Source organism: Salmo trutta, chromosome 23, assembly GCF_901001165.1.
Source record: "Salmo trutta chromosome 23, fSalTru1.1, whole genome shotgun sequence".
NCBI lineage: Eukaryota > Metazoa > Chordata > Actinopteri > Salmoniformes > Salmonidae > Salmo > Salmo trutta.
This window is the reverse complement of record NC_042979.1, coordinates 36730099-36750932: the sequence shown is the minus strand read 5'-3', so window position 1 is coordinate 36750932 and position 20834 is coordinate 36730099. Positions and strand designations below refer to the sequence as shown.

At 43.1% G+C, this 20834-nt stretch overlaps 1 protein-coding gene across 1 annotated transcript; it reads left to right on the top strand.

The window, feature by feature from the left end:
• The first annotated feature begins 1704 nt into the window (after positions 1 to 1704).
• LOC115159942 (astacin-like metalloprotease toxin 5) lies at positions 1705 to 12151 on the top strand. Its single transcript, XM_029710088.1, has 11 exons — positions 1705 to 1814; positions 1959 to 2024; positions 2170 to 2226; positions 2371 to 2439; positions 2580 to 2629; positions 7194 to 7275; positions 7385 to 7499; positions 7687 to 7859; positions 8940 to 9021; positions 11633 to 11754; positions 11866 to 12151. The coding sequence occupies exons 1-11, from the start codon at positions 1778 to 1780 to the stop codon at positions 11868 to 11870; spliced, it is 858 nt and encodes a 285-aa protein (XP_029565948.1). The 5' UTR covers positions 1705 to 1777; the 3' UTR covers positions 11871 to 12151.
• The last annotated feature ends 8683 nt before the right edge of the window (positions 12152 to 20834 follow it).

The window sequence follows — 20834 nt, the reverse complement described above, 5'->3', positions numbered from 1 at the left end:
TGATAGCAAACACTTCATTGAAGAATCCCGTCCATAGTTCCCACCCCTACTGTGAACCAATCACTGATGAAGGGGTGTAGACTTTGACTACCAAACTTCGACTTGCCTCAACACAAAAATTGGTGTACGCAAACAGCTGAAAAAAACCTACCAAACACCAAAATGAACAAAAACTTCACAAAATGTATAAGCTAAAACTGTTTCGACTGGGAAGCATGTGACAGCCTTTTGCGGCAGGTGGACGAGCAAAATCCACCATCGTAGTACGGATGAAGCCTGAGCTGGAATGTGAAGCTAACTGAAGCTGGCTAGATTTAAAAGACCCTGAGTAGATCTAGCTTGCTTCTTGGTATACCACTCTGGGAACACTCTGGACATACGACATGGGCTCTATGCTACATTATGGACAGTACTGTTCACTACTCTATACTATGGACGCACATTACCACTGTCTATACTGCACTATACATGAACACTAACACTGTCTACACGGTTTCCCACAGCAGATATTTATTTTCTGTCAATGGGGATTGGCCAGAGAACACATAGGACTGAACTAAACATCCAGAAAGTCTGACCGCTCTACAACTGTGGCTGTATGACATGCTATATGCTTTTTGACCAGACGGCATCAGATACATGGCCTACACAGAGGAGCGCTGTTTTGCTGTCTCGGATGCTTTATCTGAGGTTGATGTGTCTTTCTGTCAATAGTGTGCAACTGCAGCCCACATTTCGGGGTGTTCCTGCATGAGGGCATTCCTGCATCTGCTACATTATGCACAGTACTGCTCACTATATACTATGGATGCACATTAACTGTCTATACTGGTCAAGGGAGGACGATTGGAGGGAAAGAGAGAGGATGTTGAAAAGACTGAGGGAGGCAGAGGATGGGTTTGTATCTGTTGAAGATAGCAATGACAAGGGAGAGGGTATGTCGAGGAAGATTGCTATCAAGTTCAAACAGAGTGGGCCGGACACCAGCTTGAGTTCTGTAGGTGAAATGGAAGGGGTAGAAGTTGTTGTGAGGAGCGAGAGAGGCAGGTTTAGGTGGCCAGGGTCATTGTAGTGCAGAAGATGTTGTATGCAGAGGAAGTGAAGAAGGTAGTGGAGGGTGAGGGATTCAGAGAGAATCCCTGTGAATAGTAGATCTTTGCCAGAACAGAGGGATAGGCCAATGAGTGATATATGTTTCAGTGAGGTTGGCTTAGCATTCATAGCAATTGTTATCTGCTGTACCGCAGAGATGACACGTAAGTCATAGAAAATAGATGTTGTGGTGGCAGCTGCAGAGAAGTACTTGGGGGTACGAGATTCGATTTCAGAAGAGTTACAGGGTGTGTTGAGTGGTAGTGTCTCGTCCTCTCGGGTCGTTGGCCCGGGGTAGGTTAAGATAGGGTTAAAGTAGTGGAATAAGGTGATGGGTTTTAATGAGTGTAGGGTTAGTTAGTAGAGTCATTAAATATATATATATTTTTACATTTTCACGGTTCCCCCTTTCCCATTTTGTATCACAAAGGTAATGGATTCATACGATAGTTCAGTAGAGGGCGATAATGCAACGTATTGTATACCAACCATCTTTAAACCTCACCGAAGAAGAAGAAGAAGAAGAAGAAGAAGAAGAAGAAGAAGGAGGAGGCACCTGTTCTTTTGTGATTGCTGCCCTACCAACTATTTGACTGGAAGGAGAGCTATTGAAGACATTTGTTTGTGCTGTTTCTCTGGTTGTTTTTTTTTCTCCCAAATCTTGGGGGACAATTGTTGTTTCAACATGGTTTGGTTTCTGATTCTCATCTGGTTTGTCCAAGGTAGGACCAGTCATTTTGTTTTCGTGACATCCTACTTTTGAGTGTTTTCCATTTGAGTTAGGCCAGGCCAGTTCCACTGTAGACGCCAATTGGTTCACCATGTTATTATGTAACATGTATTATGTTACCCTTGTTGTATTTCAGTGGGCAGTGTTCCCATCACCAATTTGACAAATGTTACTACTTCAAATTCTACTTTCCCTGCCACAGGTAAGCAGGCCTGCATTGGGGACCACTCATTTCGTAAGGTTACAGGCTGAAAACTAGGCCTGTTTACCATTTTTAGTTCATGTAGGCCAGCCCCACTGCAAAACTGTTGTTCTGTTCCTCTTTATATTTTCTTTCTGTATTTCAGTGGACAATTCTACAAACCCCATCAACAATTCTACAAATGTGACTTTCACTGCCACAGGTAGGCCTCTACTGTGATTCTCAAGTCAATCTCTTGGTGTGATGGGCCTAAAGAAACAATTCCATTGGTTTTCTTCAAGTTCATGGCTTATCTATCAAAAATAAAATATTGCAAAATGTGTTTAATGTTAACAATTGCCTTTAGGTTCTACTGCCTCAATGGGACCACGCCACAGACAAAATGATTGGGTTAAAATGCCTGAAACCAGAGAAGGTAACGCATTCATTAGATGAAGCGCACAATCCTGGACCTCTACTGCGAGGTCTGGACTTTAATGGCACTGGAGGTAGTGACTTGTAACTAGTACATGTTGTGTCAGTGTGGTTGTTTCAGACCCTCTCTCTCTGTTACAGAGGACTTACAGTTCGACCTTGCTATCGTGGAGGGAGACATTCTGGTTTCGGTGAGTCTATTATCCCTGCTTTCTGTCCTGTTACTGCATCTTTTTTTAGGCTGATGAATCAGATTGATACCACCTTCTGGTATACACAGCCTGAAGCTAATGACTGCAAAATCATTCAAGCCAGATTGTTGAACAGAATTACATTTGAACTTGCTCTACCGGTTGTCCATGGTGTTGGTCCTTCAGATGGTTGAAATTTGAGCCAAAATATCCACAGGAAAAATATACAATGCATGCATACTGAAGTGCCAGGTGATAGAAATTTCAACTTCAGTACCGCCACTCTAAAAAGTTGTTAACAGTACTTTCCTGTGGATGTTTTGACCATCTGAAGGATCAACACCACGGACCACCAGTAGAGTAAGTTTAAATGTGGTTTTATTCAACATTCTGTCTTGTAAAGAAACCTTAAACGATTTTGCAGTCATTCGTTTCAGTCTGTGCATACCAGAAGCTGGTCCAGTGCCTTCCGAAAGCAGCCTGAATTCAAAATGGATTAAACACAAATTCTAACCCATCTACACAAAATACCCCATAATGACAGTGAAAATGTTTTAGACATTTTTGCTAGTTTATTGGAAATGAAATGCGGAAATATCTAAACTATTTGCATCCCAGCGTCAATACTTTGTAGAAGCACCTTTGGCAGCGATTAGCGCTGTGAGTCCCGCTGGGTAAGTCTAAGAGCTTTCCGCATCTGGATTGTGTAACTTCTCAAAATTATTCAAGCTGTCAAATTGGTTGTTGATCATTACTAAACAACCATTTTCAGGTCTTGCCGTAGATTTGTCAAAACTGTAACTCGGCTACTCGGGAACATTCTGTCTTCTTGCTAAGCAACTCCAGTGCAGATTTGCGCTTGTGTTTTAGTTTCTTGTCCTGCAGAAAGGTGAATTATGCTCCCAGTGTCTGGTAGAGAGCAGACTAAACCAGGATTTCCTCTAGGATCTTGCTTGTGCTTATCTCATTCCGTTTCTTTTTTATCCTGGAACTCCCCAGTCCGCAACGATTACAAGCATACCCATAACATGATGCATCCACCATGCTTGAAAATATGAAGTGGTACTCTGTAATCTTTTGGATTTGCCTCTCATTACACTTTGTATTCAGGACAAAAAGATAATTGCTTTGCCACATTTTCTGCAGTATTACTTTAGTGTCTTGACGCCAACAGGATGCATGTTTTGGAATAATTTTATTCTGTACAGGCTTCCTTTTCACTGTCAATCAGGTTAGTATTGTAACTAAAATGTAGTTCCATTCTCAGTTTTCTCCTATCACAGCCATTAAAGTCTACCTGTTTTAAAGTCACCATTGGGCTCATGGTGAAATCCCTGAGCGGTTTCCTTCTTCTCTGGCAACTGACTTAGGAAAGACACCTGTATCTTTGTATGGACTGGGTGTATTGAAACACCATCCAAAGTGTAATTATTAACTTCACCACGCTCGAAGGGATATTCAATGTCTGCTTTTTTTACCCATCTACCAATAGGTGCCTTATGCAAGTTATTTGAAAACCAATAGGTCGTTGTAGTTAAATCTGTTTGAAATTCACTGCTTGTTCGAGACCTTACAGATAATTGTATGTGTGGGTTACAGAGACGAGGTAGTCATAAAAAATTGATGTTAAACACTGTTGCACAGTGAGTCATGCAAATAATAGATTTATTGTGTGTCGGCCAGTGACAATCTCAATTTAAATCGTAGTGGGCGTTGCCAATTGCACGGTTTTAGTTTATTTATTTATTTATTTTTTTTCCTTTTTTCTTCTAAAATATATATTTCTCTTCTAAAAGATCTTAAAATATATATATATATATATATAAAAATAATAGTCTACAAAACATTAGGAACACCTAACATTGAGTTGCACCCCCCCTTTGCCCTCAGAAAAGCCTCAGTTCGTCAGGGCATGGACTCTACAAGGTGTCAAGCATTCCACAGGAATGCTGGCCACATGATTTCCTCAATGCTTCCCACCATTGTGCCCAGTTGGCTGGTAGTGGATCTCTAATCCGAAATGGCTTGTTCCCATCTCATCCCTCAGATGCTTAATTGGATTGAGATCTGGTGACTGGTCAGGCCACTGCACTAAGCTGAATTCACTGTAATTTTCGTGGAACCATTCCTGGACAATCCGAGCCTTGTTTCATGGGGCATTAACCTGCTGATACACTGCTGCCATGAAGGGATGCACCTGATTTTTCAATTATGTTAAGACATTCAAACGTTGCTCAACTTTTATCATGGGACCCAACGTGTGCCATGAAAAGGCACCCCACAGCATACCACTGCCACTCACCAGCCTGCAATGTTGACAAACGGCATGATGGATGCATGTGGTTTTCTTCATACCCTAGTCCTCCCATCAGCGTGAAATTGCAAAAAAACGGCATTTATCATACCAGACGCTTTTCCAATTCTCCTGTGTCCAGTGTTTCCTTAGTCCACTGCAACAAGTTTTTTGCTGAAAGAAGTGGAACTCTGCCATACCCCATTTGTGTCAAGGTTCTACGAGCTGAGCATTTTTGGGGTCTTTGGGAACAAATGTTTTACTGGACTGTCAATTGACTATAACTGTAGCCCGTCTGTTGCTCTGCACAATTCGTGTCACCCATTTTCGACCACTGGACTGCCATTGGCTGGATGTCCTTTGGGTGGTGGACCATTCTTCACACACACGGGAAACTGAGTGTGAAATACACAGCAACGTTGCAGTTCTTGACACACTCAAACTGGTGAGTCTGGTACCTACCATACCCTGATCAAAGGTACTTCAATATTTTGTCCTGCCCATTCACCCTCTGACTGGCATATAGACATGATCCATGTCGCAAGGCTTAACAATCCTCCTTTAACCGGTCTCTTCATATACACTGATTTAACAGGTGACCTCTAAGGATCATAGCATTCACCTGGTCAGTCTGTCATGGAAAGTACACTGTATATTGCTCCATTCTTTTTTTTCTACATACTTAGTCTGGTTTTAGTCATTGAAGTTAATACTGAAATAGTTTGACCATTTTAGAACTTAATGACGTTACCCTAGGATAGGGGGCACCACAGCGCATTTTTAAAAATATTCGTGCCCATTTTAAACGGCCTACTACTCAAACTCAGAAGCTAGGATATGCATATAATTAATACTTGTGGATAGAAAACACCCTAAAGTTTCTAAAACTGTTTGAATGGTGTCTGAGTATAACAGAACTCATATGGCAGTCAAAACCCCGAGACCGATCGAAACAGGAAGTGGAATTCTGAATTGTGGACTCAACTTCACATCTTTGCCTATTAATCACACCGTGAGCTATGGTTCATTGAGCACTTTCTATTGCTTCCACTAGATGTCCCCAGTCTTTACAAAGTGGTTTGAGCCTTCTACTGTGGAAACTGACAGAATGAGAGTCTGTTGAAATTGGTCACAGGAGGAGGGCCATCACCATTATGACGCCGGCGGCCCTGTCTACCCCCACCTTTCGAAACGTTTTGAAACACAATGCAATCGTCCCCCTCGAATCTTATTGGCTCTCTTGTTGAAACAGGCCCTGAAGATTTATGTTATACAACGTTTGACATGTTTGAACGAACCTAAATTGGGGGGGAAATGTTTTTTTCCGAAATTGCTGTCCCGCGGCCGACGAAGGTTTTGGAGCAGTCTTCAGACGCGCTAACAACAGCAAGCTAATGGAACATAAAGGATGGACTTTTTAGAACGAAAATACATTTGTTGTGGACCTGGGATTCCTGGAAGTGCTTTCTGATGAAGACAACCAAAGGTAAGGGATTATTGACAATAGTATACAAGATTAGATGTGATATGCGATTGTTCCAAGATGGTGCTGAGCTGTATTTACTAGGTATCGCATCCCCTTTTGATTACCCAGTAAAGTTATTTTTAAATCTGGTATTACAGGTGCTTTCAAGAGATATTCATCTATAAATCTTAGAATGACAATATTACATTTGAAAAATGTTTTCGAATAGTAATTGAGTAAATTGTAGCACTGTTTCCCGGGATGCATTTGAGGGAAAATAGTTAGTCAACGTCACGCGCCGATGTAAAATGCTGTTTTTATATATAAATATGAACTTTATCGAACAAAAGAATGCATGCATTGTGTAACATGATGTCCTACGTGTGTCATCTGATGAAGTTTGTACAAGGTTAGTGCTGCATTTAGCTGTTTTTTGGTTATTTGTGATGCATGTGGTTGGTCGGAAAATGGCTATGTGGCTACTTTTACCATGTACTCCTCTAACATAATCTAATGTTTTGCTTTTCCTGTAAAGCCTTTTTGAAATCGGACAACGTGGGTCGATTCAGGAGAGGTGTATCTATAAAACGATATGAGACAGTCCTATATTTGAAAAAAATATATATTACATTTCGTTATGCTAATGTCGATAGGAGTTTTTCGCTGGATGTTCGTCCCGCTTACGGGACAGAGGCCGCACAGGGGTTAAAAACATTCATAGGGGAAACGCGTAAATAACAATTGAATTAATCTGAGGCCTATACTCTAGCAACAGCTGGATTTAAGACTAGGTGTTTGTCCTACAGGAAGACCGATTAGCTGTGAAGTCACTTTGGCCTGAGAATGAAGGCGTCACTTCTATCCCCTACAAGATCAACGATTATCTGGGTGAGTGTCGAATACAGTAGGAGAGATGAACACTGTAACACTAGATGTTTTCTAATACAGTGAGAATGATATGCACCGTCTAATGGTAGATTGTCTCTGATCCACACAGTGGACAGAAAGGAAACTGTACTAGCAGCGTTCAAGCTTATTTCAGACCAGACGTGTATCCGCTTCCACGAATACACCAATGAGATGAACTACATAGAGTTCATCTCTGGGACAGGGTGAGTCCAAAGTGGGCACATTAACACATTCTCTCCTTCCCAGCAGTTTACAGTTAACTCACAACCTCTCCTTCCTTTTCCTGTGTTCAATCCTTTATTTTTCCTCTCTTCCTGTCATATCGCCTCTTTCTCCTCCATTTCTCTCCTCCCGCTTCTCTCCCCTTTATCTCTCTTCACTTAACTCTAGCTGTGCGTCGTATGTAGGTTTCCAGGGCGGGGCCCAGTCTGTGTACTTCGGTAGAGCCTGTAACGTGGGGAACCTGTGTCATGAGCTGATGCATGCCCTGGGCCTGCACCACGAGCACACACGGCCAGACCGTGACCAATACGTCACCATACAGTGGGACAACGTGGTCCCAGGTAACTCACACCAACACAACATACTAAACCACCTCACGGGCAGTGCATGTGGATCAGGGGCAGGGCTGGTCAATTTGTCCCATGAAGAGCTGCAGTGTGCAGGCTTTAGTAGCAGCCCAGCACTAACATACCTGATTCAGCTTTTTGTGGTCTGGAGTGAAGACCGTATAGAATAACTATTGACATTTAGTATTTTATTAAGTACTGCCTAAGCAGCAGTTACTCTTCCTGGGGTCCACACAACATGAAACACTACATACCACAAGGACAGAACCACTAGTTTAAAATAAGAATAGTCTTTCATACATTTATGCCTTAACGTTCCATTTATGTCATTTAGCAGACGCTCTTATCCAGAGCGACTTACAAATTGGTGCATTCACCTTATGATATCCAGTGGAACACTTTACAAATGTACTTATTATAACGGAAATACTGCAGCCATTCATTTCCCCATACATTGCAACCCTTTTCTCTACTGTTGAAATTGCTTTGTCTAAGCAGGTCCTGATAGCCTAATATCATAGCTACCTTGAATCCTGATATCCTAATCTCACAGCACCAGTTCTGTAAACACCAGAGAGAATCTTACACCAGTAACCATCAGTGTTCTTCAGTTTGAGACCAATACTATGTATTTCAGGCTCATTTCCAATGATGTAGAATTGAACTGAATTAGTTTACTCCTGTGAATTTTCCCTGGCGTGAACGCAGCAACCTTGTTCGCTAAATTTGCCTGACGCGAATAACACTACGTTGTCATCTACAGTTACCACCCGTAATGGGTATCCTGGTGTAAAATATACCTTTTACAGTTGCCACCCGTAATGGGTATCCTGGGATAACATGTAAGCTTGTTTTGAAGGCAGTTTTGTTACATTACCACCCGCAATGGGTTTCATTAGGTAAGATGAAATATTCATGCCTTGAATCCTGTAGAGTTTCCTCCTGCTAGAGGTTCAACTTAATGGTTTCCATCTCAACTCGTCTACATTTCCATTTTCATTCCCCTATATCACATTCACACCCAGCAGTGTCCACCAGTCACATCTGCTTCTTGTAACTCTTTTTAACTTCCAGGAAAAGAAAATAATTTTAAGGTGAAGAAAGGAGACACTCAGGACCTGCCCTATGACTACGACTCCATAATGCACTACGGAACGTCAGTCATACTCCTCTCCTCCTTATTCCCACTAAAGTCCTAATTTTACTCACCTTGTTTTTAAACTGATAGCAATAAGTAAATATTAGTTTTGTGACTGTGTACGGTCGTGGGCAAAAGTTGAGGAAACAAATATACATTTTCAGTCTGCTGCCTCAGTTTGTATGATGGCAATGTGCATATACTCCAGAATGTTATAAAGAGTGATCAGATGAATTGCAATTAATTGCAAAGTCCCTCTTTGCCATGAAAATGAACTGAATCCCCCCAAAACATTTCAGCTGCATATCAGCCCTGCCACTCATGTCAGTGATTCTCTCGTTAACACAGGTGTGAGTGTTGATGAGGACAAGGCTGGAGATCACTCTGTCATGCTGATTGAGTTCGAATAACAGACTGGAAGCTTCAAAAGGAGGGTGGTGCTTGGAATCATTGTTCATCCTCTGTCAACCATTGTTACCTGCAAGGAAACACGTGCCGTCATCATTGCTTTGCACAAAAAGGGCTTCGCAGGCAAGGATATTGCTGCCAGTAAGATTGCACCTAAATCAACCATTTATCGTGTAACCGATGTGAAATGGCTAGTTAGTTAGCGGTGGTGCGCGCTAATAGCTTTTCAATCAGTGACGTCACTCGCTCTGAGACTTGAAGTAGGGTTTCCCCTTGTGTTGCAAGGGCCGTGGCTCTTGTGGCGCGATGGGTAACGATGCTTCGGTGGGTGTCAGTTGTTGATGTGTGCAAGGGTCCCTGGTTCGAGCCCGGGTTGGGTCGAAGAGGGGGACGGAACCTACACTGTTACATTGATGCTGTTGACCGGGATCATTGGTTGCTGCGGAAAAGGAGGAGGTCAAAGGGGGGGTGAGTGTAACCGATGTGAAATGGCTAGTTAGTTAGCGGTGGTGCGCGCTAATAGCGTTTCAATCAGTGACGTCACTCGCTCTGAGACTTGAAGTAGGGTTTCCCCTTGTGTTGCAAGGGCCGTGGCTCTTGTGGCGCGATGGGTAACGATGCTTCGGTGGGTGTCAGTTGTTGATGTGTGCAAGGGTCCCTGGTTCGAGCCCGGGTTGGGTCGAAGAGGGGGACGGAACCTACACTGTTACATTGATGCTGTTGACCGGGATCATTGGTTGCTGCGGAAAAGGAGGAGGTCAAAGGGGGGGTGAGTGTAACCGATGTGAAATGGCTAGTTAGTTAGCGGTGGTGCGCGCTAATAGCGTTTCAATCAGTGACGTCACTCGCTCTGAGACTTGAAGTAGGGTTTCCCCTTGCATTGCAAGGGCCGCGGCTTTTGTGGCGCGATGGGTAACGATGCTTCGTGGGGTGTCAGTTGTTGATGTGTGCAAGGGTGCCTGGTTCAAGCCCGGGTTGGGGCGAAGAGAGGGATGGAACCTACACTGTTACAATCGCATCATCAAGAACTTCAAGGAGAGCGGTTCAATTGTTGTGAAGAAGACTTTCTTGGGTGCCCTGAAGCCCAGCAAGAGCCAGGACTGTCTCCTAAAGTTGCTTCAGCTGCGGGATCGGGGCACCACCAGTACAGGAATGGCAGCAGGCAGGTGTGAGTGCATCTGCATGCACAGTGAGGCGAAGACTTTTGGAGGATGTCAAGAAGGGCAGCAAAGAAGCCACTTCTCTCCTGGAAAAACATCAGGGACAGACTGATATTCTGCAAAAGGTACAGGGATTGGACTGCTGAGGACTGAGGTAAAGTCATTTTCTCTGATCAATCCCCTTTCCGATTGTTTGGGACATCTGGAGAAGACAAGGTGAGCGCTACCATCAGTCCTGTGTCATGCCAACAGTAAAGCATCCTGAGACAATTCACGTGTGGGGTTGCTTCTCAGCCAAGGTAGTGGGCTCACTCACAATTTTGCCTAAGAACACAGCCATGAATAAAGAATGGTACCAACCATCCAGGAACTGTTTGTTGATGAACAATGAATTTTCCAGCATGATGGAGCACCTTGCCATTAGGCAAAAGTGATAACTAAGTGGCTCGGGGAACAAAATATCGATAATTTGGGTCCATGTTCAGGAAACTCCCCAGACCCTAATCCCATTGACAACTTGGGGTCAATCCTCAAGAGGCGGGTGGACAAACAAAACCCAACAAATTCTGACAAACTCCAAGCATTGATTATGCAAGAATGGGCTGCCATCAGTCAGGATGTGGCCCAGAAGTTCATTGACAGCATGCCAGGGCGGATTGCAGAGGTCTTGAAAAAGGGTCAACACTGCAAATATTGCCTCTTTGCATCAACCTGAATGTAATTGTTAATAAAAGCCTTTGACACTTATGAAATGCTTGTAATTATACTTCCGTGTTCCATAGTAACATCTGACAAAAATATCTAAAGACACTGAAGCAGCAAACTTTGTAGAAATTAATATTTGTGTCATTCTCTCAACTTTTGGCCACGACTGTACAGTATCCAGCTCCAGTAACATTTCCCTGTGTGTACCAAATGGTTCCCTATTTAGGTCACTATTGTTTACCTGGGCTCTGGTCAAACTATGTGCACTATATTGGGATTAGGGTGGCATTGTGACGCAGTCCTTGTGTTAAAGTAGCAAGTCCTCTAATCCCCCATTGTTGGGTTTCTCCTGGCAGATACTACTTCTCATCAAACCGTAACCCCACTATTCACTCCAAGAAGAGGGGAGTCCAGATTGGACAGAGAAATCACCTGAGCCCCCTGGACATAGCACGCCTCAACAAACTCTATCAATGTGGTAAAGACATGCACACACAGAGACAGGAAAAATATCAGAGTTGGGCTGCCTTTGTAAATGCAGTCATTATCGCACTGTATTCTAACCATGTTCATGTCCTGTCTTTCACAGAATAACAATGCACAGTTTAGCATTTATGACACCATCGAAGAAGATTTCAACACCGCTGCTGTCGACTGAAGATTCCAACACAAATGGCACTGACATTTTAATTTCTCAACAATGAATAAGTTGAACAAGTCCCTTAAAGCTTTCTGATGGATTATACGTGTGTCTGGCAGTAGTTTAATTGCTCCTGTGTGCTCTTGCTGCCTTGAATTAGGCCTATACCACTGCACTTGTCTTGGAAATAAATAAAATGACCTAGACTGAAAAGAATCCAGTCAGTGTGATGTTGCTTGCAGTGTTCTGTTTCATTCTATAATGGACCTTCTCAGCTATGCTCATCATACATCCCAAGGTGGGATCAGAGGAGTAGATCTAGCATAGCAGGAGAGACTTAAATTAATGGTGAGTTATTCCTTAAACTTGGCCGACTACCTAGGCAACAAATTATTTAACGATGATGCTGTAACAGGACTTAGACAGCAGGGATCATAGACTCACCAAAATAACAATTTCGCCCTCTAGAAGGGTGTACGAAACAGGCTTGAGTTGGCGAGGTAACTTTGGTGAACTCTTGATCTCAACTCGGGATAACCGGTACCATGGAAGTGGCCCACCTTTTAGCAAGGAATGCTAAACCAATATACATAAAGATTTATACACACAGCCGTTCAAAAGTTTGGGGTCACTAAGAAATGTCCTTGTTTTTGAACGCCTTTTTTGTCCATTAAAATATCAACTTGATCAGAAATGGTGTCGACAATGTAAATAACTATTGTAGCTGGATAAGGCTTTTTTTTCATTTTTTAGTGGAATATCTACAGTTAAAGTCAGAAGTTTACATACGCCTTAGCCAAATACATTTAAACTCAGTTTTAAACAATTCCTGGCATTTAATCCTAGTAAAAATTCCCTGTCTTAGGTCAGTTAGGATCACCACTATATTTTAAGAATGAAATGTCACAATAATCAAGATTTATTTCGGCTTCTATATCTTTCATCACATTCCCAGTGGGTCAGAAGTTTACATACACTCAATTAGTATTTGGTAGCATTGCCTTTAAATTGTTTAACTTGGGTCAAACATTTTGGGTAGCCTTCCACAAGCTTCCCACAATAAGTTGGGTGAATTTTGGCCCATTCCTCCTGACAGAACTGTTGTAACTGAGTCAGGTTTGTAGGCCTACTTGCTCTCACACGCTTTTTCAGTTCTGCCCACAAATTCTCTATAGGATTGAAGTCAGGGCTTTGTGATGGCCACTCCAATACCTTGACTTTGTTGTCCTTCAGCCATTTTGCCACAACTTTGGAAGTATGCTTGGAGTCGTTGTCCATTTGGAAGACCCATTTGCGACCAAGCTTTAACTTTCTGACATGTCTTGATGTTGCTGAAATATATCCACATGACTTTCCTCACTCATGATGCCATCTATTTTGTGAAGTTCACCAGTCCCTCTTGCAGCAAAGCACCCCCACAACATGATGCTGCAACCCCCGTATATCACGGTTGGGATGGTGTTCTTTGGCTTGCAAGCCTCCCCCTTTTTCCTCCAAACATAATGCTGGTCATTATGGCCAAACAGTTTTATATTTGTTTCATCAGAGCAGAAGACATTTCTTTAAAAAGTATGGATGTTCTCCACGGCGTCTCCAGACTCTGTCACGTCTGTCACATGTGCTCAGTGTGAACCTGCTTTCATCTGTGAAGAGCACAGGGCATCAGTGGCGAATTTGCCAATCTTGGTGTTCTCTGGCAAATGCCAAACGTCCTGCACGGTGTTGGGCTGTAAGCACAACCCCCACCTGTGGACGTCTGGCCCTCATACCACCCTCATGGAGTCTGTTTCTGACCATTTGAGCAGACACATGCACATTTGTGGCCTGCTGGAGGTCATTTTGCAGGGCTCTGGCAGTGCTCCTCCTTGCACAAAGGCGGAGGTAGCGGTCCTGCTGCTGGGTTGTTGCCCTCCTATGGCCTCCTCAACGTCTCCTGATGTACTGGCCTGTCTCCTGGTAGCGCCTCCATGCTCTGGACACTACTCTGACAGACACAGCAAACCTTCTTGCCACAGCTCGCATTGATGTGCCATCCTGGATGAGCTGCACTACCTGAGCCACTTGTGTGGGTTGTAGACTCCGTCTCATGCTACCACTAGAGTGAAAGCACCGCCAGCATTCAAAAGTGACCAAAACATCAGCCAGGAAGCATGGGAACTGAGAAGTGGTCTGTGGTCACCACCTGCAGAACTTCAACTTCATAAAGCCATGACATAATTTTCTGGAATTTTACAAGCTGTTTATTAAAGGCACAGTCAACTTAGTGTATGTTAACTTCTGACCCACTGGAATTGTTATACAGTGAATTATAAGTGAAATAATCCATTTGTAAACAATTGTTGGAGAAATTACTTGTGTCATGCACACAGTAGGTGTCCTAACCAACTTGTCAAAACTATAGTTTGTTAACAAGAAATGTGTGGAGTGGTTGAAAAACGAGTTTTAATGACTCCAACCTAAGTGTACGTAAACTTCTGACTTCAACTGTACATAGTTGTACAGAGGCCCATTATCAGCAACCATAACTTCTGTGTTCCAATGGCACATTGTTAGCTAATGCAAATGTGTCATTTTAAAAGGCAAATTGATCATCAGAAAGCCCTTTTGCAATTACGTTAGCACAGCTGAAAACTGTTCTGATTAAAGAAGCAATAAAACTGGCTTTTAGACTAGTTGGGTATCTGGACTATCAGCATTTGTGGATTCGATTACAGTCTCAAAATGGCCAGAAACAAAGAACTTTATCCTGAAACTCGTCAGCCTATTCTTGTTCTGAGAAATGAAGGCTATTCCGTGCGAGAAATTGCCAAGAAACTGAAAATCTCGTACAACGCTGTGTACTACTCCACAGAACAGTGAAAACCGTCAATAACCAGAATAGAAAGAGTGGGAGGCCCCGGTGCACAACTGAGCAAGAGTACATTAGAGTGTCTAGTTTGAGAAATAGATGCCTCAACTGGCAGCTTCTTTAAATAGTACCGCAAAACACCAGTCTCAACGTCAACAGTGAAGAGGCGACTCCGTGATGCTGGCATTCTAGGCAGAGTTGCAAAGAAAAAGCCATATCTGACTGGCCAATAAAAAGATTAAGATGGGCAAAAGAACACAGACACTTGGCAAAAGAACACAGACACTGGACAGAGGAACTCTGCCTAGAAGGCCAGAATATTCCTTGGGTTTACACCAATCTTACTACTACTGCACTGATCACACTCAAACAGAAAAGGCTGATGCTTGCAATTCATTTTTATTGTAAAGTTGTATGATATAAAGCAGGAAGTATTAACACCCAAAAGCCCATTTATGGCCATGGCAAACTGCCTATCATAGACCCTCTCCCTCTTCTTCCATGTTGTCCTCCAGCAGCTCATGAAAGCAATGCTGTCAATCCACCTGAAGCAGAACATAGAGTGCTCCTGTAAAACAATTATCCCGTCAGGAATTCATCAAATAGCCATTGAACGAATGGGATTCACAGTAATACATTTGTCTGAGCATTTTCAATCATGAACCCCAGTTCTGGAGCCCCTATCCTCTCATCACAAGCCCAAGCATTTACCTCATCTGCTCTTCTGTGTTTTCCTCTTCCTGCCTTCCTCCCTTTCATCCTTTCCTATTGATGCTTCAACAGATAAAGTGACCTCATATGCCACAATCTGTTTCAAGAAAAAAACATCCGAAAGCCCGCTCACATGAGGTGAATAATCACATGAGATCAGGAATTGTAGTGTTTGAGTTGAAAGACATTGCATAAATGAACTTCTATCAACACTAATACAGTTGTCTACAGAGAACAGGCTTTGATAGTAAACACTTACCTAATGTAGTCATGGAGCTGTGCTCCTCCTCCAACCCTCCCATCCTTTCCAATTGATGCTTCAACAGATCTGTTTCTTTGGCTGCTCTTCTCATCTATCTCAGACTTGAACAGGCTTAGAAAGAGGACAAAAGGAAACCAAAGCAACTTTAAAAGAGAAGTAGAAGAGGCAGACTTCATTTCTTTTTGACATGTCTGTTGGCTCTTTTTCCTGTGCTCTTGGTCTTCTCCTTTTCTGCTCATCCTTAGTTATTTTGGCCATTCGTACATTGGAATTCTAGTTCCATCTCCTCTCTATTACTCCTATAAAATGTTTTCACCTCTTTTCTCTGGGTCTCTGTTTATCTTGCCTCCCCCTTGTGTTTTCCATAACTTTGTTTTGATCCACTCAGCTCTCCTTTACTGCTGATCTCATTTATCTTTTATCCCATGGTCCTACCGATTCTGTCCTCAGAACTATTCTATATATCCTACTTCCCTCCTGATAAACCACTCTGGTCTCCCTTCCTCCTCTCTCATGTTTTCTCCTCTTCACCCTCATGCCTGGCTTCCTTATAGTTTTTTCCTGCTTTTGCTCATTTTCTCGTTTTGTTTTTTGTTTTTTCTCTTTAAACAATCGAATTTGTTTTTGTTTATTTACATATATTAACATATCTAGGAGCATTGACTTGTACATTTCTTCTTTTGTCTGCTCCCTTTCTTTTGTCATCTACTCAAAAGTTGTCATTGACTCGTCCGCCAATTTCTTCTGCTTCTTCCTTGTTCTTCGCAGAGCGGTCTCTGGACGCTGCTCCCTCTCTTCCCTCCGCACAGAGGCGTCAGATGTAGACGATGTGACCTCGTTTTGCTCTCTGTGTCTGCCCTTTTTTCTGACACAGCGCATGCCTCTTTTCTCTTTCAATCTGTGCATTCCTCTCTTCTCTCTCATATAGTTTCTCCATCTCCATCTTGAACCTGGCCTCGTGATCTTTTTTTTTTTGAAGCTCTGCTCTCTTCTTATCCTCGTCTCGTATCCTTGTCTGCCGTTTCTGTTCCTCCTTCTCTTGTTCCTGCTGTATCTTCAATCTTCTTTTCTGTTCCTCTTTCCTCCTCTTCTCTTCTTTCTCTCGTGCCTTTTGCTGCATCTCCAACACCTTCATTCTCTCCTTTTCCCTGTTCCTCTCCTCCTCCATCCTCTGTTTCTCAATCTTTTTCAACTTCTCTTCCCTCTTTTTCTCCATCTTTTTCTCTTCCTCTGCCCTCTTTTTCTCTTCTTTTTCACGGGCCTTCTGTTGCATCTCCTGCTTTTTTCTTTCTTTTTTCTCTCTCTTTTTCTCTTGCTCTCGTCTCTTTTTCTCATGTTCGATCTTTAGTTTCATCTCTGCCTTCTCCCTTTTCCTCTGCTCCGCTAACTTGTTTTTTTCCATATTTTCTGTCCTTTTCCTTTCCTCCTCATTCAATTTCTTCTGTCTCTTTTCCCACTTCTTGAGCTCTTCGTCCCTGGCTTTTTCCTTCCTCCTTTCGATCTTCATCATCTCTTCATTTCTCTTAGCCTCGTCCTTGAAATATTTGATCCTGTCTGCGTAGCTCATGGCATTAAGTTCTTCTTTCCCTCGGCTCGCCATCATAGACATTGCATTGGCGGTTGCATATCTCCCTTCCATTTTACCACTATCAATCTCCTTCCTGTCCCTCTCACCATAAGGATCTCTGTGTAGACATCTCTTCTGTTGTCCACTCATGCTCTCCTCACTTTCACTACTCCCCTCCTGACTTGTGTCCTCACTCACACTCTGAGACACATCATCCTCAGACGAGCACGAGGGAGTCACAGCCTTCTCAGTGATGACGCGGAGCGCCTTGATGTAGTCAGCTTCTGTGTTCACCCTGTGAGCGAGCGGGCACAGCTCCTCGTAAATGGATTTCCATGTGAGTGACTCCTCACATACGTCGTCAGGCAGGTATAGATCAGATGATTGCCTCTTGAGCACATTCACAACCTCAACCAGGTCCTGCTGGGTGTCCCCCTGAGTGTCCTCTCGGGCGGCCACTGGCGTGGCGTCTGGGCTGGCTGGGCGCTCGGGGGCTGTGGCAGGGGTATTGGATTGTTCTACTGCAGAGGAGCAGGAGGCCTCAGTGTCATCGTTCTTGTCATCGTTGTTTACCCTTTTCTTCAGAATCTCTTCCTTTCTCTTTTGGGCCATCCTCTCAATCAGCTGTGCTTTATACATGTTCGCAATTTCTGCACCTCTCCGTTGAACTTCCTCAGACAATTCCTCAGACGATGCAATCTCTGGCCTCTTGACCTCATCCTTGACCTTTGCCTGGCCAGTCAATGGGGACCTGGGGTGGACATGCGGATGGGTCTGTCTCATCCGGGCAGGAGGGCCGGAAACCAGGGGGTGGGATGGGACAGCAAATCGGTGTGAAGCGTGTGGGTGTGACGTCTTGGAAGTTGAATGAGGCCATCTTTCAGGGGAGGTGCAGCTCTGTGTGTCCAGAGGGGGAAAGATTGAATGTTTCTTAGATGGGTCCTTCTGGGTGCCGGCAGCATGCTGGTCTGGCTCCGAATGGCTGTTGGCGAGGTACCTGTGGAGGTTGTACCGGGGGAAAGCTGGCAGTGTCGGGGAGACGGGACAAAGAATGGAGGAGGTGGAGCGCTGCTTGATCACCCCTTTATCCACCCCAATCTGTATGATGACAGACACATTTTTATTACTTAATAGCTTGATGGTCATAGTAATAACAATCTTAAAACAATTACAAGTGTATGGGTAATGAATATCATAGAGAAAACACATTTTATTACTGTATATTAGCCTACTAGGAAAATGGGAAGGTCCACACTTTTGGAATCATTCCGATTCAGAAATTCCTCCATTCTTTTTCAACTTTATTCTAAGAATGCAGACCTTCCTAAGAATACTACCATTGCAGAATGCAGACCTTCTTAAGAAAACTACCAGTGCAGAACGCAGGCCTTCCTCAGAATACTATCAGTTCAGAATACAGACCTTCCTCAGAATACTACCAGAGCATAATGCCGACAGAACTCATAATACTACCAGTGCAGAATGCAGACCTTCCTCACAATGCTACCAGTGCAGATTCTAGACCTTCTTAAGAATATTACCAGTGCAGAATGCAGACCTTCCTAAGAATACTATCATTGCAGAATGCAGACCTTCTTAAGAATACTACCAGTGCAGAACGCAGGCCTTCCTCAGAATACTATCAGTTCAGAATACAGACCTTCCTCAGAATACTACCAGAGCATAATGCCGACAGAACTCATAATACTACCAGTGCAGAATGCAGACCTTCCTCACAATGCTACCAGTGCAGATTCTAGACCTTCTTAAGAATACTACCAGTGCAGAACGCAGGCCTTCCTCAGAATACTACCAGTGCAGAATGCAGACCTTCCTCAGAATATGACAGACACATTTTTATTACTTAATAGCTTGATGGTCATTGTTATTACTATCTTAAAACAATTACATGTGTATGGGTAATAAATATCATAAAGAAAACACGTTTTATTACTGTATATTAGCCTGTTAGGAAAATGGGAAGGTCCACACTTTTGGAATCATTCCGATTCAGAAATTCTTCCATTCTTCTTCAACTTTATTCTAAGAATGCAGACCTTCCTAAGAATACTATCATTGCAGAATGCAGACCTTCTTAAGAATACTACCAGTGCAGAACGCAGGCCTTCCTCAGAATACTATCAGTTCAGAATACAGACCTTCTTAAGAATACTACCAGTGCAGAACGCAGGCCTTCTTAAGAATACTACCAGTGCAGAATGCAGACCTTCCTCAGAATACTACCAGTGCAGATTCTAGACCTTCTTAAGAATACTACCAGTGCAGAACGCAGGCCTTCTTAAGAATACTACCAGTGCAGAATGCAGACCTTCTTAATAATACTACCAGTGCAGAATTCAGAGCTTCCTGAGAATACTACCAGTTCAGAATACAGACCTTCCTCAGAATACTACCAGAGCATAATGCCGACAGAACTCATAATACTACCAGTGCAGAATGCAGACCTTCCTCAGAATACTACCAGTGCAGAATGCAGACCTTCCTCAGAATACTACCAGAGCATAATGCCGACAGAACTCATAATACTACCAGTGGCAGAATGTAGAACTTCCTCAGAATACTACCAGTGCAGATTCTAGACCTTCTTAAGAATACTATCAGTGCAGAATGCAGACCTTCTTAAGAATACTACCAGTGCAGAATGCAGACCTTCTTAAGAATACAACCAGTGCAAAACGCAGACGTTCCTCAGAACACTATCAGTGCAGAATGCAGACCGTCTTAAGAATACTACCAGTGCAGAATGCAGACCTTCTTAATAATACTACCAGTGCAGAATTCAGAGCTTCCTGAGAATACTACCAGTGCAGAATGCAGACCTTCCTCAGAATACTACCAGTGCAGATTGCAGACCTTCCTCAGAATACTTCCAATGTGCAGTTTTTTTCTTGCCTTCTTATTTCACTATTCTATCTATTTAGATCTCATTTCTGTGTATCAGGATTGGGAACATCTAAAACAACTACAGTATATCTACTGTTATGAAAGTCTGATTGAAGAAAACTGCTCTTGTTACCTCCTCCAAGAGTTGGTGCAGCCTAAATATTTCTCCATACAGCGCCTTAATCTCCCTCATGTTTCCTCGCTCAGTTCTCCATGTCTCTCTAGCCAATCTCCAATGGGCGAGGTCAAGGTCACGGATATCCTCCCGCATGCCTAGTTCAACCTGGGTTCCCTTCTCATTTAGCCTCTTCTTTTTCCTCTTCTTCTGGGTTGAATCGGTGTCCTCCTTGCCCTGCCTACACACCTTTGGGGCAGTAGGGATATTGAGAATAGAACATGGTATATTTTATTTTACTCATTGGATTATTATGTACCTTCCATTGTATTTCATTGATATAGAATATCAATAAGGTATAATGTTGACACTAGATCAAGCCGTAGTTAGTACAACATTTACACTGATTGTCCATACATGATTAGTCTGGACCACTTTAGTGGGTCGTAGATGTAGCCTGCAGATGGGACTTACATTAAGGCTGGGGAGTTGTGAGGAGTTGTGAGGCTGG